Source organism: Hemicordylus capensis, chromosome 10 (assembly GCF_027244095.1).
Source record: "Hemicordylus capensis ecotype Gifberg chromosome 10, rHemCap1.1.pri, whole genome shotgun sequence".
NCBI lineage: Eukaryota > Metazoa > Chordata > Lepidosauria > Squamata > Cordylidae > Hemicordylus > Hemicordylus capensis.
The window spans coordinates 26,312,001-26,329,737 of record NC_069666.1 but is presented as its reverse complement, the minus strand read 5'-3'; the positions used below and the strand labels follow the sequence as shown (position 1 = coordinate 26,329,737).

The 17,737-nt window shown below is 46.0% G+C and overlaps 1 protein-coding gene across 3 annotated transcripts in view; it reads left to right on the top strand.

Moving 5' to 3' along the window:
- Positions 1-9,882: 9,882 nt before the first annotated feature.
- The window catches only part of MTMR10 (myotubularin related protein 10), a 60,794-nt gene continuing 52,939 nt past the window's right edge, over positions 9,883-17,737 (top strand). For 2 of the 3 annotated variants that reach the window (XM_053272088.1, XM_053272087.1), the window contains exons 1-2: positions 9,883-10,137; positions 14,937-14,997. In XM_053272088.1, the coding sequence (XP_053128063.1) occupies positions 9,898-10,137; positions 14,937-14,997 (301 nt within the window). In that variant the 5' untranslated portion in view covers positions 9,883-9,897. The remainder of the gene's footprint in view (positions 10,138-14,936; positions 14,998-17,737) is intronic. The other variant, XM_053272089.1, reaches the window with a different exon arrangement.

The window sequence follows — 17,737 nt, the reverse complement described above, 5'->3', positions numbered from 1 at the left end:
ACAGACTGGCAGCGGCTTCTCCAAGGTTGTAGGCAGGAGTCTCTCTCAGCCCTATCTTGGAGATGCTGCCAGGGAGGGAACAAGGAACCTAGATGCTCTTCCCAGTGCGGCTCCATCCCCTGAGGGGAATCTCTTACAGGGCTCACACTTCTAGTCTCCCATTCAAATGCAACCAGGGTGGACCCTGCTTAGCTAAGGTGTGACCAGACCAGCTTGATGCGACCAGACCAGCTCTCCTCCCCTTCTGTGTTCGTTGTGGGAAACCACTACTGCCCCCCATCCCCACCCCATGCACGCTATGCCTGCCAGCAGCAGCCCCTCAGGAAAGCAGGTGGGGACAGCTGGCTCTGCCTACAACAAACTCACCTGCATCCCTGGTGCAGGAACCAATAGCTGCAGCTGAACAGCAGGACCAGTTGCTGTAAGTGGGCAGTTGAGCAGGGATTCAGGTTCGACTGGCCTTGCACATGGCTGGAGAGAGGGCAGATCAGAGTTCAGCTGCTCCCAGCCAAAGTCAGCTGAGTCAGCTGCAGAGAACAGCTGGTCTGGTGGTAGCCAGCATGACTTGTCCCCTTAGCTAAGCAGGGTCCACCCTGGTTGCATATGGAAGGCAGACTAGAAGTCTGAGCATGGGAAGATCTTCCCCTCAGGGGATGGAGTCACTCTGGGAAGAGCAGAAGGTTCCCAGTTCCCTCCCTGGCAGCATCTCCAAGAGAGGGCTGAGAGAGATTCCTGCCTGCAACCTTGGAGAAGCCGCTGCCAGTCTGGGTAGACAATACTGAGCTAGATAGACCAAGGGTCTGACTCAGCATATGGCAGCTTCCTATGTTCCTAGAAAGGCACCACTGTCTGTTTCCTCCCCTTTGCTCCAGGAGCAAGCTGCCGGGAGCCCCTTGCCGAGCCAGAGTCATGGAAGAGCTGCAAAGAGTCTTTGGAGTCTGCAGCAAAGACTAAGCCCTCTCCAAAGAAATAGGAGGGGCCCCAGCACAATGCCTGCTGCCCCCACCCCACCAGCCCCCGATTACTGCAGGTGCCTGTGCCCACACTTGGCTCTGTCCTTGAGGCTGACAGGCTTCTGCAGCAGAGTTCAATGATACTGATTCCCAAGCATAGGCTTACAGTCTAAGCACAAGCGACTCTTTCAGAAGCCTCCATCTGCAAAGCAATCCAATTTTTCTCTGGGGTGATGTTTCACAAACCACTTTCGAGGTGGAAAATGTCACCAAAAGGTAATGGTGAAAACAAATTTAAATGGATGGATAATGATTGTGTGCAAGTGTGGCTACAGAATCAGATAAATGATAACATGTCCTTAAAAATGCTTGAAAAATAGTCACTTCCAAGTTGTCATTGGTAACTTTGCCCTGCGGGAGTTCTTTCCCTTGTGATGACTTCCTCACCTCTGATACCAACAGGTGAATCCGTGCTGAATGTTCTCCTTTTGAGGCAGCCGTGCTGTCCTTTGGGGGAACTCAGACAGGAAGTGAAGAATGGGGACCTGAAACTGTTGTCACTGAGTCTCAGAGCCAAGCCAGACATGACACACAGATCTGGGACATTACCTGGATGGCCTTTTTAGAACAGGAAAAACTGCTTCCAGAGGGGCAATTGCAATCAGAGAAACAATGGAGGGAGGGGGTGCTTAACCATGTCCCTGCAACTTTCCTCCCTGCAGGGTTCAAAACGGGGTGTGCTCATGTACAGAAACCCACTTGGTGGGGGTGGGATCTAGAGTAGGAAAACTGCAGGCAGGAAAGGGTGAAGTACCCCCGTTCCTCCATCACGTCTCTGACCCCTCCTCTAGAAGTGGCATTTCTGGTTGAATAAGGTTCACCAAAGTAATGGAGTCTCTAGGCTGGTTCCGAGTGAAAGGTATAACAGGGCTGTCAGTTGCACACATCTGTGCATAGCATTTAACTGCCTTGGTTTTAGACTGCACAGCATTCCTCCTCCTTCCTAAAAGTAAGCCCATGGCACTCAGTAGGCACTCACTCCATTGTTCCTGAACGAATTGCGTCTGAGTCCATTGCCTTAAACTTGTGCTCCCACATGGACTATGCAGCGTATGGGACAGGAGGTGAGAAATATTATTCTGAAAGTTGATTCCGTGGTTTTTAAGGACCTTTGTTGCAGAAAGGGCTAAGGAGGAAGTGAAGATTGCTTTCATTAAGAAGCAGAAGTGTGTTATAAGAACTACACAAGAATACAATGAGGCTGCATTATAGCCTCGCTGAAAAGCTGCCAGAATTTCCCAAATAATTTTTGAAGCCTAGGATTGATTTTAACTGTGTGTATGTTAACACAACACCTAAAGTCAAAGTGCAAACATCTTGTCTGTCTGTCTGTCTGTGCATTATTTTCGTACCATGCCTGGGGCAGCATTCTCCTCGCATTACTTTCGGAGACTTCCCTTGCCTCACAAATGACCGGAGCTTCTTCAGTACCGCCCCACCCCCACCCCCCGCCCAGCTCCATCACAGGGAGTCATTCCAGAGGGAAACCTTGGTCAATGATCCCCAAAAGTTGCTGAGAGATGCATGCAAATTAATAGGATTTTATTCTCTCCAGGTCCCTCTCCTGGTGCTGTCATCTGGGGCAGAGCCGGAGGCAGGTTAGGGGACAGGGATGCCACTTGAGAGCCACAACTTACTAGCGGAGGTGCACCTCTTCTAACTCTGGAGAATCCAGGTAATTCTGGAGCCTGAGCTGAAAGGCCTTTGGGGCCCCCCCATGCCCCCCTGCTGCAAGTTAAGCATCATCATCCCCCTACATACACACACCCCTGTGATGTATTTTTAACACATGGGTCCTTGAGGGCACAAACAGCAACTGAACTCACAAGAATGTAAGAATATAAAACAGGCCTATTTATGCAAAGATGCATTAGCAGAAACATTTCAACACACAACATATTCCCATCCCACCTGTTTATTTCCCCACTCCCCCCTCTGCCTCCAAAGAGGATTTTGGGGTGTGGAGGTCCTGGACTTCGGCCTGGAAGTCCAGGGGTAAGAACATCTCTGCTTACTAGGTCACTCTGCCACCACCTATTCTCCCTCAGCTACGAAGGAACTACATGCACATGCACTTTTCTGCTTCACGTGGTGCAGGAAAAGTTGTGACCCGAAGATGAACCAGATACCCCAATGCACAAACTTTGTCTATACAGTTAGACATGCACACTAATTGAACATGATGCTGCTGAATTGTCTTTTTGTTTAGTCTTTTTTAGTGGTGAGAAGTTCCAGGGGTCTGTTTTCTCTTGGAGGAGAGCTCACTGGAGAACTGGGGTACCTTCATAATATTTGATTTATTTACACAAATGCACAAGCTGAGAATCGAAGGCAGTTGGAAGATAGCAAGACAGGTTCCATCAGGTTTCCAAGGAGGCACCCCTGCACCCTAAAAGGTAATGCCAGCCTATGCATGCCCGCCCCATCTGCTACTTCCAAATTGCTTTCTCTACCCCGAAACCTCCTGAAGGAGGGGGGGAAGAGTCACCTCTACGTTACGTCGGCCTTCCCCTGAAATAGACTCTATGTGAGTCTCATATGATGGTGACAGTGGCACCCCACAAGAGCAACTCTTCTTTCCTTGATCTGCAAAGCCTCCTGCCCCCAGAAATATGAACTTTAAAAGTTCTGGCAACTGACTGAGATGCCCCAAAACAAAACAACCAGGCTGTGTGTTTCCCCCGCTGGCTGGTTGGCAATCCTGCGCAGCCCCCAGCAGTGTTTTGAGAGGAGAGGAGTAGCAGGTTCCGAAGCGGTCACAAGCTGGCTTAATCTCCCTCCCATTGCTTTCATTGGTCATGCTTGATGCATTTTACTGCTGTTACAGAAACAGCCGAAACTGGCACTGCAAATTTGTATGACAAGCCATAAAATGACTTGTGCAGTCTTCTAAAATCTTTCTTTGTGCAGTCTTCTAAAATCTGAAATGCCTTCAGATGGATATTCTATCTTTAAGTCATTAAAATAATTGCAAAATAATTACACATACCCCCACCCCAAAATCCAACATAGTTCTCTGATTTCTGTCATTAAACCTGAGGTTGAACACAATCACGGTCAATTACCATTTCCCCTTAACTCAGGTTGTTCATACTTTTCATTGTTCAAAGATTAACAATGCATATGTTAATGTATTTCCCTCTGTGAATAACATTCTGTTCTGAGTTACTGATTTCTTCCTGTTCTCTCCACAAGGCTGCCCTCTCCCCCAAACATATCCCTAGAGTGAAAAAGAATGTCAGCTACCTGGAATGCAAAAAGTTAATTGTCCACAGAGTCCTGGTCAAAAGTTCATGCTTAGCTCTTGGAATCCATAACCAGTAGTGCAGTGATAAACATCCATAGGCTCTCAAGCTGTTGTTGGACTACAACTCCCATCATCCCCAGCTGTAATAAATGGCAATCCCCACAATACAGCTGAGCAGCCCTCATGAGTCTCCACAAGGATCAGGACAGGCTTGCTGTGACATCCTGTGTCATGGGGGGAATTACCTATAGCTTCCCACCTGAGTTCCTGCACTCCTGCTGGCCCAAGATGGCTGGGATGGTACCATCTGGATAAAAGAGCATGGAGGTCATTTTGTCAGATCTGGCCAAAGGTCCCGCTGGCCTCCCACTCCACCTCCAGGTCAGCAGATATCTCTGGGAAGCTCATGAACAGGGCATGACAGAGACAACCACAGACATAACCTGCTCCACCTCCCAACATCCAGGCACTGAAGGTTCAGTCCATCCACCACTGCTTCTGTTCATATCCTTCTGTTCTGTTCTTTTTCAGGGTGCAAGTGTGAGAGCAGTCCTTGGTGAAGTGCATTGTAAAGCAACAATCTATTTCTTGCAAACATTTTTACTATGGTGCTTTTATATGGTAGGTTTTTAGCAATTGGGAGCTGCTTTGGGAGCATTAGTGCCGAAAAGCACACAGAAATACAATCCAACCAACCACCCAACCAACCAACCAAGGAGGGGGCAATTCAGTAATGGCTTCTAGCAAAAAAGCACTGCTCAGGAAGAGGGTGAAAATGTTCACCCTTCAGTAATGGATATTCCTGACGTGATGCCAAGTCACTGTGTGCTCTGCGCATGGTGCGCCCCTGTGAAGTCCCTCTCAGTGGAGGTCAGAGGGCCCTTTGTGTGGATCCAGGGCAGCCAATGAACAGGAGCCAAGAGGGTCAAACCAAGTCAAGAACTAGAAGAAGACTATGAGCCTGTCCTGAACAGGAAGCCTTTGTTTAACTTCCTGTGGAAGAGAGCCAATAGAATGGCCAGCTAGGGAGGTCAGGGTCACTTCGTTGCTTCACCCTGCAGTCTTTGGTGGCTCCTCTTTCCTTGAGAAGCTGCTCACAGCACTGTGGGCTCTTGGCAAAATGTCATACTCTACTTTGTCCAACATTAGTGAATGACACCTATTCACTTTTGTGGGAGAAAGTAAGCAAAGGTATTCAGGGGCATCTCTGGGAAGGGTTAAATCTGTTCCTGGTGGCTCCTAGTTTCTTTGGGAGCAGCAAGTTTTATCCCCTTTCAGACAGTTTTTTCTCCCTTTAGACCTTGGCAGGATCCACTGAGAACCAAACCCTCTGCTCTGTTCATACAGTACTTCTGCACTGGGTCAGGTTTCTTGGTCATCAGTGTGACAGATAGAATACAATTACCGGACTTTTAAGCATAACTACAGGGCTGCCAGTGATACTAATAGACGGCTTTGCTTGATACTTGTTTTGAGTAGTCTCAGAATTAAAGATTCGCTTTTTAAAAAATGGAATGCAGTTTGATATCCTTGCACTTTGAAGTTTACTTCTGTATGGCCACTTTATGTAATTTTGTAGCTGTTGGATTTTGTATGTCTAGTTCTATTTGTTCAAATATGCAGATGCCTTGCAAACAACGCCTGCACCCTATCAGCAGAAAATCCCTGAATTCCTCAGCAAACTCAGAGGTGATACGGACTCACCGACAAGCAATTTGACGGGAGTAAAAACATTATGGTACCCCTTGCCTGCTTCTTCTTGTCACACCATAATGAAATGATATGTAAAATCAGCCTTCCTTTACATCCAGTTTTTTCTAGAATTTAAATGACTATGCTTTATCAAATGAGGTGGTCCATAAATAATGTGGAACTCTCTTAAATGACACCTTTTCTTATGTTTGTAATGCTTGACTTTTGTGTGCATGAAAAATTTAAAACAAAAGGTGAATTAAACAAGGATTGCACCTACAAATTGTATGGCATATAATAATAAACTCAGTCTTTATTTTTTAAAATGTGTCATGAAAAAACCTGGTTCTTTTACACTTGTTTTTGGAGGAGGAAACCAAGAATCAACATGCTGGTTTAGTGGAGGGGATCCAAACTTAAGATGTTTGATTATTGAATTCACGAACGGGCTGAGGATTTCTTAGCCAAACCAGACATTACCCCAGACTTGTGTAACATCACCATGATGGTTATTTTAAACAGAGCAGCAGTTTCCAAGATGAGGGATCCTGGCTTCTCTGTGTTGTGCTCCATTCGGTTCCTGTCCTGATGGTACTGCCTACCACAGTCATAAATTTATTGTCACTTCCGAGCCTGCCCATCACCCAGACCACTGACCACCACCTCTGTCATGCGAACACACTGTCTTTGCACACAGCTGCATGCGTAAGGCTCTGTTGCCGGGGGCAGTTATCCAGCACTGATGGAGGTTGGAGACTCAGGAAGGGCATTGAAGGCCTGGTCTATACATTCAGCACAAGCAAGTGGCAGAAGCTTGAAATGGAAGCGTGGACTGCAGGCTGTGGGTGGGAGATACCATTTTGAATGTTCCTGACATAAACACCAAACTCTCCAAGTAAAAAAGCTAGCACGTGAGGGAGAAGGTTCTGGTCCACCTCCTCCTTTTTGTATGGAAATTGCAGGGACCATTCTACTGGTAGGGAATTTCTCATGCAGGGAAGTGTTTGCAAACCTGTTCTGCATACTTGCCAACATGTCCCTATTTTCCGTGGGGCAATAGAGACATGTTGGCAGGTATGGATCTGCTACCTGCACTTTGAAATTTTGAACCTCCGGCCTCTACCACCACAGTCTGCCGTGTGTAGAGACCAGGCTTCAGCCACTCAGCAAGGGAAGGAGGCAGGAAGGGAAGAAGCTGCATGCCATGAATGTTAGCAGTTGATAACATTTTATGGGCAAAGTAGAAGTATGCTGGGCCCATAACTTGTTTGATTGATGATTGATTAAGTGCCGTCAAGTCAGTGTCGACTCTTAGCAACCACACAGATAGATTCTCTCCAACATAATTTGTCTTCAACTTGGACTTTAAGGTCTCTCCGTGGTGCTTTCATTGCTGTCGTAATCAAGTCCATCCAACTTGCTGCTGATCATCCTCTTCTCTTTCCTTCAACTTTTCCCAGCATTATAGACTTCTCAAGGGAGCTGGGTCTTCGCAAAATGTGTCCGAAGTAGGATAGTTTGAGCCTGGTCATTTGTGCCACAAGTGAAAATTCTGGATTGATTTGTTCTATGATCCATTTGTTTATTTTCCTGGCTGTCTATGGTATCCTCAAAAGTCTTCTCCAGCACCAAAGTTCAAAAGCATCAATGCTTTTTCTGTCCTGCATCTTCGAAGTCCAACTTTCACATCCACTGAGTGTCATAGGAAAAACCATTGTCCAAACAATTCTAATCTTTGTAGGTATAGATACGTCATGGCATCTAAATATCCTTTCCAAGGCCTTCGTTGCAAGTGCTAGTCTGCAGCGTATTTCTTGACTGCTGGATCCTCTATTGTTGATGGTCGATCCTAAAAGGCAGAAGCTATCTACCACTTCAATGTCTTCATTATCAGTTCTGAGGCTGGTTGCTATACCCAATGTCATTAATTTAGTCTTCTTTACATTTAGTCATATTCCCATTTTTTCACTATGCTCCTTGACTTCCATTACTAGAGCTTGCAGATCATCCACAGTCTCAGCTATCAGAGTGTCATCAGCGTAATGCAGATTATTGGTGTTTCTTCCTCCAGCTTTAAAACTACGCTCATCTTCTTCCAATCCAGCTTCTCTCAGTATATGTTCAGCATATAAATTGAATAAATATGGAGAAAGTATACAGCCTTGCCTTACTCCTTGCTGATCTGGAACCAGTCTGTTTCACCATGTTCCATGTGGACTGTGGCTTCCTGTCCTGTGTATAGGTTTCTTATAAGAACAATGAGGTGTTTTGGGATGCCCATTTTCCTAAGGATATTCCACAACTTGATATGGTCAATGCAATCGAAGGCTTTTTTGTAGTCAATAAAGCACATACTAACTTCTTTTGGGTATTCTTTGGCTTTCTCAATTGCCCAGCATGCAGCAGGAATAATATCTCTTATTCCTTGGCCTTTTCTGAAACCAGCTTAAACATCTGGCATTTCCCTTTCCATGAAGGGCTCTAATTTGCTTTGGATGATCCTGAGCACTATTTTGCTAGCATGTGAAATTAAGGGAACTGTGATTCCTGTGATTAATGTTAGCAGCTATCAACTGCTAACAATGATCTCAAGCTCCCATTTAAGTTTCTTGCCTGTCTGCAGCTTCCTTGGTTAGCAGTTTTGATGGCTATGATGTTAAACCTCTGCTCTGGGAAGAATATCTCTGGCTCTTTGCAGGATCCTCTTCTGCTTGGAACATCATATCTCCACAGGGTGGAGAGGGACTCACTGCACCAGAGTTTGAAAACTAATGTCCTAAGAGAAAGTGTGCCACCCACGTACGCCCACCAATTATTGGGAAAGGCCCTCATGATGCTTTCTTGTGGAATGCATATCACAAGAGGCAGAGAGCTGGGATGTTGTTTTTTGGCAGAGTTTTCTTTCCTTTCTTGAAAAGTTTTCAAGCTGGGAAAGATACAAGGTAGAAACACTGAAAAAGATGAGTATATATTGCTTTTTCATTAAAGCTGTCAGTCAAAAACATTTATGAGAAAGCACAGAATGAAACACAGGCGGGGGGTGGTCAGAGGACGCCCACATACCAAGGTTTAATCCAGAGGGGCCTTTTTATGATCAGCTCCAGCTGACTATTAACATACCAGGGAGGTTTGTTGCTTTCGTAAACTGTTAACACAAGCATGAGTTACGACCCTGCATTCCCATGTGCAATGCTGTTCATGCTGATTAACATGAGTCTTCAGACAGCACAAATTCCCATACTGTTGAATGCATTGGATTCCTTGCTGTCCCCTAAAAAACACACATTTTAAAATAGATTTTTGGTACATGCCTCAGTGAGAAAGCAGAGATCTTTTTGTAGACATTTATATATTTATTGAATTTTTAATGTGTGTATATTGATATAGAAATTAAGGGCGTTTGTGGACATATGCTCAAAAATAATATTTAGATATTTAACTATGATATAATAGGCGGATCAGAGATATACTCCTGTGGGGGTATATATTTAAATAAATTGTATAATTTGCAAGATTGTATGACTTGTAAAACATAAGGGGTTCTTTTAAAAAAATCCATAAAAATAAAAATCCCAATATTGTGTTAGGTTAAAAAAGAAGAAGAAAAATAAGGGACATGGAACTGAGTAGGGCGAGCTGTAAGCGAGAGGCCAAGGAAAACGGTTCGTTCCCAGAACCCTCTGCGCCCCATCCCTCCTCCTTGTGGCTGGACTCGACTCGGGCCTCAGGCCTAGCTCGGATTTGTTTTGCTCGGAAAGAAGACGGGGAGAAACGCGCTCCGTTTTAGCGCCACTGACGGCTGCTTAATTTGACCCCAACGCCTTGCCGTCCGGGGCCACCTCCCGCTTCCTCACCACCCGCGGGCGGCGCGGCTCTCAGGCAGCCCTAGTCAAGGGGTTGCTAGGATACGGGAGGGGGAGGCCGCGCCCTCGAGCTCGGTGACGCATGGAGGGAGGGAGGGGCCTCGTGCAGGGGGCGGGGCGACGCGGGCCGGGGAGGCGCTGCCGTCGCCTCCGAGGGGCGAAGCGCGTGACGGGCGCCGGGGGTGGGGCTGACCCCAGCCAGCAGCGGCGGCTCCGCGCGAGGTGTGGCGAGGAGTCCGGCCAGATCGCCGCCGCTGCCGCCGGAGCCATGTTTTCCTTCAAGCCCCCTAAGGCCACCTTCAGGTCTTACCTTCCGCCTCAGGTAAGGGGCATGGCGGTGGGGAGGGGACCCGCATCACTCGCCAAGAAGTCTGTGGAGCGCCGCATCCCTCCCGGGGCAAGCTGGCCACCGCTGAGGGAACTTGCAGGCTCTCCTCCTCAAGCACTCCAGAGTTGCTTGAGAGTCAGATCCCGCCCCCATTCCCCTCTGGAACTCCCTGCCACTTGCTTCTGAGCAGAACGCGCGCTTGCTCCCAGGTAAAGCAGGTGCCGCATGCCTGGCTGCTCAGAAGCCAGCGCCAGTGGGGCAGGCAGGCTCGCTCGCTCCTGGGAAGAAGAACGTGTGCCTGGCAGTGGAAGACTCCTTTGCCGCTCATCGTCGCCAGGGACAGGCAGGGGTCCGGCTGCAATCCGATGCACGGCGGGGGGTTTCAAACTTGGCTCCCCGGTTGCTGGTGGACCGCAGTTCCCCTCCTTCCTGGGGACGATGGCAATGTTGTGCAGACAGTTCCTCGGGAATAAGTCCCATTGCACACGTGGTGACTTGAGTAAATACCCATAGATCATGCTGCAAAAGTTGACACACACAGAGGGCAAAGGTGCAAGAGTGCTGGAAGCTTCAGGTTTGTGTGTGTGTTGTTGTCCTGTAGTTGCCGGCTGTCTCGTGGCTATTTTAAAGGGAGAAATCCCTTCTTTCAAAGCCATGATCAAATAATGCAATGTAGTATAGAATGGATGTTCTGCAGTTCATGCCAGCTGAAGTTTAATGGTGATTGCTGGTTTCCACAATTTTTTACATTTACTAAAGAGGCAGGCTGTATACTTGTATATGGTCAGCCAGTTTGGAATAGGAGGTTCTGGGAATCAGTGTTCTCCCTGTTTTCCCCCGTCTGTGTGCAGACTGAGTTTTGTTCTGGGCAACAGTATTATGGCAGTGTGCCTGCATGTGCATTCAGAGTGGGGCCTTCCTGATTCCACCTGAGTGGGATCTAACTGTGCGAGCATCCCAAAATGTATGAACATGTGCACGCCTTAGAGGGAACACTGCTGGGGATCCCAGGAACTCTCATGTCCATAGGGTGATGAATCAGTCCTCCCTCACCAACCACTAGGGTACCATTCTGGCAAAACCTCACTGTTGGCAAATTCACAGTTGGCGAGACATTAAAGCCTATGGGAAACAGGAGGTTAGGGGAACCACGGCCACAAAAAGACCTAAAAATAATAGGGGGGGAAATCCCCAAAAATTGCTTTTAAAAATCCTGTAATATCTCTAACAGCCACAAAGAAGAATGAACAGCTGAATCTCTGGAAATCAAAAGGCATACTAAATTGACAAGGGAGAGCAAGGCCAGCAAGGGTCACCAAGAGGAATGAGCAGATTGAACTTCTGAACTCCCCCCCCCGCAAATAGCTGAAACCCCCATCACTAAAACCCCTGCTAACTTGGCAAAGAGGCACCTTTTAATGTGGTGATTCTCTTTATTTAGCAGGGGGAGAGTAACTGGCCCTATCCGTCCCCAGCACAGTACCCCTCCAGTGACTGTTGCTGGTGTCTGTCTTATGTTTCTTTTAGATTGTGAGCCCTTTGGGGACAGGGATCCATCTGATTTATCTTTTATTTCTCTGTGTAAACCACCCCGAGCCATTTTTGGAAGGGCGGTATAGAAATCAAATAAATATAAATATATATAAAACTTCACCAACCTTGGATACTCGGGTCATGGTTGGCAAGACCAGTCACAATTTCCCATTGGCTTAGACTCAAAACCATGGCTGGCAAGGGATGACTGTACATAGAACACAAAGCAGGCCCCTTGTTTCAAGCCCTAGGATGCTAAAAACCTGTGCAACTTGAAAGCAAAATTGATCTGTCGATTGTAGGATGTCTTCTTCAAAGCGGTAGAAAGGCATGGCTCATGTGTTCTTAGGGATTAATTAAGATTGCTCCTTTTTTCCAAGCAGGTATTCTGTCCTTTTTAACAGCTGTGTCCGATAGGTAGAAATGAATCGGGTGCATGTTTCTCCATCATGCATCCCACAATTGGGGAAGAGGTGCTAAAAGCAGAGTCTCTTGTGGGGGGTGGGGAGGGAACCCTGGAACCAACAGATCCCTTTTTGAGTTACTTTGAGACCCCTCACTAAAATAACTTTCCTCTTTCAAGGCTGCTCCAGTGAAATAAACACCCTAGAAATGAGTTAAAAGGCCAAGATATTTGGATACTGCTGTGTGAGAGAGATTTCTGATTTTTTTTTTTTTTAAATCCCATGTCTCTCTTGGAATGAACTGATAAAAATTTCAGTAACATATAATGAGTCAACTTAAGCTGCTTATATAATGTTTGAAGAGCTAACATCTATTTGACTGGAGTTTTGTTGCAGTAGATATATATGGGAGATTTCTGAGACTATTTTTGGTATCACTAAATGTGATATAAAGAGTTTTAAATGGTGCCTGCACAGAAGCCTTTTAGCATAGGCAAATATCCTTCCTTTACTACTGATCGGCCATGGTTGCCATTAAGCTTAAAGTCAATTTCTTAAAGCAAACAAAAGGTGACATTAAAGGGATGTCAGAAATCTTTTCCCCCTCCACTTTGACGAAGAACAAACTGGTGAGCTCTACTGTATGAGTTATGCATGTTTAAATATTTGAGGTGGGAATTGCTAGTTTGAAAAAGGGTGGGGACAGTGACATACCAGCATGCATGAACACAACCTGAAAATGAATGGAAAACGGCAAAGCTGACACCGGCGCCTGTTGCAACTTGCTTACTAACTTTTTTATTAGTTTAAAGCTGTGGTTCCCAGCCTCTCGTCTAAGTCAGGAGTGAACAGTCAACGAGAGGGTCACTCCCTTGTGTCTGTCACGCAGAAAGACTGTGAGTCCTCGTGGCTCTGCCTCATGAGAAGAGCGCAGCCGAATCAGACGAAAAGGCCATCTAGTCCTGCACTCTGCCTTCCACAGTAGCCATTCAGATGCCGCCAGGAATCCTGCAAGCATAGGGAACTGCCATATACTGAGTCAGACTGTTGGTCCACCTAGTTCAATATTGCCTACACAGTCTGGCAGCAACTCTCCAAGGTTCCAGGCAGGAGTCTTTCCCAGCCCTACCTGGCGATTCTGCCAGGGATTGAGGCAGGGACCTTCTGCGTGCAAGCAGATGCTCTGCCACCAAGTTGCAGCCGTCTCCCGGAGGGTATGAAACCAGCGGCACCCTCCTCCTGTTGCTCCTGAGTAAGTGCTATTCAGTGGAAAGGGCCTCTGGACATGGATGTTCCATATAGCCACCACTTTGCCAGGAGCTCAACCTCAGAGTTCCATCTCTGTGGGGAGGCGAAAGGGTTTATAGCAGGGATTCTCAACCTTGGGTCCCCAGATGTTATTGGACTTCACCTCCCATAATCCCCAGCCCCAGTGGCCTTTAGTTGGGGATTATGGGAGTTGAAGTCCAATAACATCTGTGGACCCAATGTTGAGAATCCCTGGTTTATAGGAAGTCGTATCTAATTTTGCACCAGATGATGCCGCATTCCAGTGCCAGAGTTTCTGTTAAAGAGACTGCAGGACATTAATGTAGCTGTGAGGACTCCCCCACACCTCTCCACCACCACCTGGATCCTCATGGCTGTCAGTTACCCATTCTTGGGTCAAGGATAACCATCAATGTTAACTTTTGTTTTGGTCTTGTTCCCTTCCTCTGCCTAGAAGAACGTTTCTCTCCTCCTCTTGTCATCTTTCTCGCTTGTATATTTCAAAACGTTGAACAGAATAAAGTAATAGTTGTGTGTTTTGTTCATGCAGTATTTAAAATATATTGACTTGGATTCTAAATTCTCGTAATGGAGTTACTCATTGGAAAGAGTCCACACATGTCATTTATTTATTTCAACAGGCTTTTTTCAGTTGCTTCTCTGTTAAAACAAAAAACAAAATTTAAGGCTGTGCTCAAGAACCATGAAAGAAAATGTAAAAGAATAGTAAATAGTTAAAATAGAAGTACAAAAATAATACACAAACAAAAACAGCAGAGGCAAGATGGTCCCAAATGCTTATCCCTTTTTAGTGTGCTGGCCAGCCTTAAGAAGCATCCATGATCTGCCTAAAGCTGACCAGCAAAGTGGACTTTCTCTGGGAGGGTTTTCCACAGTTGCAGTAGCGCCAACTGGAAAGACATTTCAAGGTCTAATTCCCCAAAGGCCAAGCTCTGTCCTATTCTCAATATGGTTGTGAAACACCTTGCTCTGTCACTTCAGCCTGAAGCGAAGTTTATAACTCCTGTATTTAATATAGCAATCCACTCACAAGATGACAAGTCATTTAGGGACTGCTGCTCTAAAATGGCAAGATGTTGTCATGCGTCAAAGCACACAGTTATCATGCAAGATGTTGTCAAAGCACACAGTCAGGCAGTTGGTCCTGCATTGTGACAGACAGCCAAATCTTTTTGTTAAAACTGTCTGGAATAAGGTGAAGAGCAGTTTCACATGTTGGGCTTTTAGGTGTATACCGAATAATGCAATGTGTACACAACAAATCTGTATTTTGAACCACACCTATGATAGGGGTAGATGTGCTGGTGAGCTGGGATTGGCACGATCTCTGCATTTGAAGGAGGCAGTGAGCTTCACACATGAGGGTGGGAAATGCCAAGTTGACAAAGAGATCTTGTGCACAGAGCTGTTTGGAAGATCAGAACTTTCGGCTCCTGGTATGTATATTCCCATTCTGGGAAAAGTTCTGGTAGTTAAAAAATCTAAGTATCAGGTTAGAGCTCTTCAAGAGAGACACAGATTATATTTTGATTATTACACATCACTCTTATTGCTACTCTGTTTCAGCCTGAAGAGAAGATAACACCAGAGCCAAGGCTGAAGAAACTGGAGCCAGTCCTTTTGCCAGGTAAACCTTTTGTGTACCTGTAGAGTGCGCTTTGGCCCATCTAAGTTCATGATGAAGCACATTGATTAGCCTACAAGGTGCTGCAAGGCTCTTGGTTGTTGAGGGCTTGATCTTTAGTGGGACAGCTGCTCTGCTTACATACAGTTGGGGCCCTCTGCTTTGCTTGTATCAGTAGCTTGGGCACTGCGCTTGCTCTTTCTTCTGAAATGATTCACAAATTCAGTGCAAATGCAAACATCTTCTTCCCATCACGTGAAGTTTCTCTGATCTGTCAACTCTTTACAGAATGAATCTAACACCTGAGGCACTGATATTGTGTCTTAACATCTACAGCAGGCGGTGGTAATGAGAGAGTATCCAGTGTTACAGATACAGATCTTACGGCTTTCTCTTGTTGGGTTACCAGATTTATCCCATGCAACAAGAGCTCTGGAGGCTAAACTTGCACTTGTAGAAAGTGACAGCCACACTGACTGAATTTCAGAAATTGGGGCCTTTCATGACTGGCCTGGGTTGCTTGCTTCTGTGTCTGCAGCAGGTGCAAGTTATAAGGCAACTCTGTACACTCATTTAAGATATGCATGCTTATTTCACTGTATGCTCACTGTTTAAACTGCAGTTCAGGGACCTTTTCCCATTCAAACATATGTCTTGATGAGCGATCAGACTTCTGTGTGGGAACTGGTATCTAATATGGCTTGCTCTTCTAAATTGGGTTTGCGTATATGAAAGGATGTTGCATGGGGCACTGTTCAGTAGGACCACTGAATTGACTAAAGCGTGGGTTAAAGCATTTAGATCTGTGGAAAAAAATGGGCAAGCATTCCCTTGCAAGTATAATCTAATATAGAAGTACCCAAGGCCTTTCAGTTTGATTCTGTCCATGCCACACAATTTTCAGTCTTCCTGGTCTCTTCTTTGTTATCTCTAACCTAGGCGCAAGCTCAGAGATGCTGGCTTGCTCTCCCCACGCCTCTGCTGCATTCCACCACATTGCACACAGCCTCATTTTTTACGCTCCATGATTTATTGGTATTTGAGATTTCTCCACACTTGGCAATGTGGCCACTGCTTCCAAGCCATGTGAGGGGCGGAAACAGTTGTGAGTTGCAGAGAATGTAGAATCCCATGCAGAGAATATAGAATCCCATGCAGAAGTGTACCTTTTCCTCCGTGAAGGGCTTTCAGATCTTTTTAGCGTGGCTCTGTAAACATGTAAAACAAGTATTGCAAATAGATAATGCAGCCCTGGCTGTCGTTTAAAGGATTTAAAATGTCTCAGATTCTAAGCTAGCAGAACTTAGCTTTCCTATTCGGAAGAGCAGTGCAGCTTTCTGTATGCATTGTTGCTGAGACTCTGACTGTAGAGTGTGTGCAGCCTTCTAAAACGGTCGGCTGGGAGGGGAGATGGTGGTAGTAATGGGCTGGAGAACAGATCATCCTTAAGGCTTTCTGATCCGGCAAAGTACAGTCTGCCCAAAGGGGGATTAGGAATGTCTTGGCTTGTTGGAAGGTACATAATAGTGTGTGGCTGGAGAAGGTGAAGCCGACTTAAAGGAGAAAAAGGGATGTGGAAAAGACTGGGATGGACATGGCTGGTACCCTGTTAGGATTCCTAGTGTGGGTTGTTGTATATATTAGCCAGGTTGTTCATTTGTGTCTCTTCTCTCTGCTGCGCCCTCTCCCCACCCTGGCCCTTAACATCCCTACTAAAGTTGATAAACAGATCCATGCTACCTTCACAATAGCACTGAGTGCCATATTTTAATCCTTACTGTGAAACATGTGCCTGTTTTGTAGTGGTTAGAGTGCTGGACTAGGACCGGGCAGACCCGAATTCAAATCCCCATTCAGCCATGAGACTTGCTGGGTGACTCTGGGCCTGTCACTTCTCTCTCAGCCTAACCTACTTCACAGGGTTGTTGTGAGGAGAAACTCAAGTATGTAGCACACCGCTCTGGGCTCCTTGGAGGAAGAGCAGGATATAAATGTAAAAATAAATAAAAATAAAATATGTCCCATAACAAATGGCTCACTGGAGGTTTTTAAAATGTCCTTCAGTTTCTAATGTGCATGCACTCAGAGTAGAGCAACGTGCCTTTCTTTGTCTCAGGAGGAAAAGCAGCTAGAGCATCCTTTTCTGCTCTGCACTTCACACCCTCTATCTGACTGTTCTCTGCTTGGTAGGATGCAGCTGCAAGTTTCGTTTGTCACTCCCAGAAAGATGATCTTTTGAGCAGCAGGCTTATGTACTGAAGGTTTTAAATGCTTCAACCCCATTCTCTGTCTCAACCCCTTTCCCAAGCATCTAAGAAATCTGGGATTACTTTTTGGGTTCATTTTCCTCCTCCTAGTTGCAGTAAGGTAGTTATGGGGCACAGCAGCCATGCTCTGTGCTCTTCACAGAGTTGGCAGGACAGAAGCAAAGTAGACCTGTTGATTTCATGATTCTGAAGCTTCTGTTGAGTGCTGCAGAATGCCAGGGTGGTGTTTCTGTGGGAAATGAACTGCTCTTAAAAGTTGAAGAAATTGGCGACCTAAAAGAGACCCTAATTTTGTTGAATGTTCAGATTGCTTTATGGTGGTTGTTTTTTTAAACACTACTTCCTGAATTTGTAGCTTAAGAAGTTAATTCAGGGCACATGCATCCTTTGCTTTGCCACAGAGCTTCCTGTCTTGCCCTGTTCCATTCCATTACTACTTCCATGCTTAGTTCCTCATCTACAGAGTGGAATTTTTA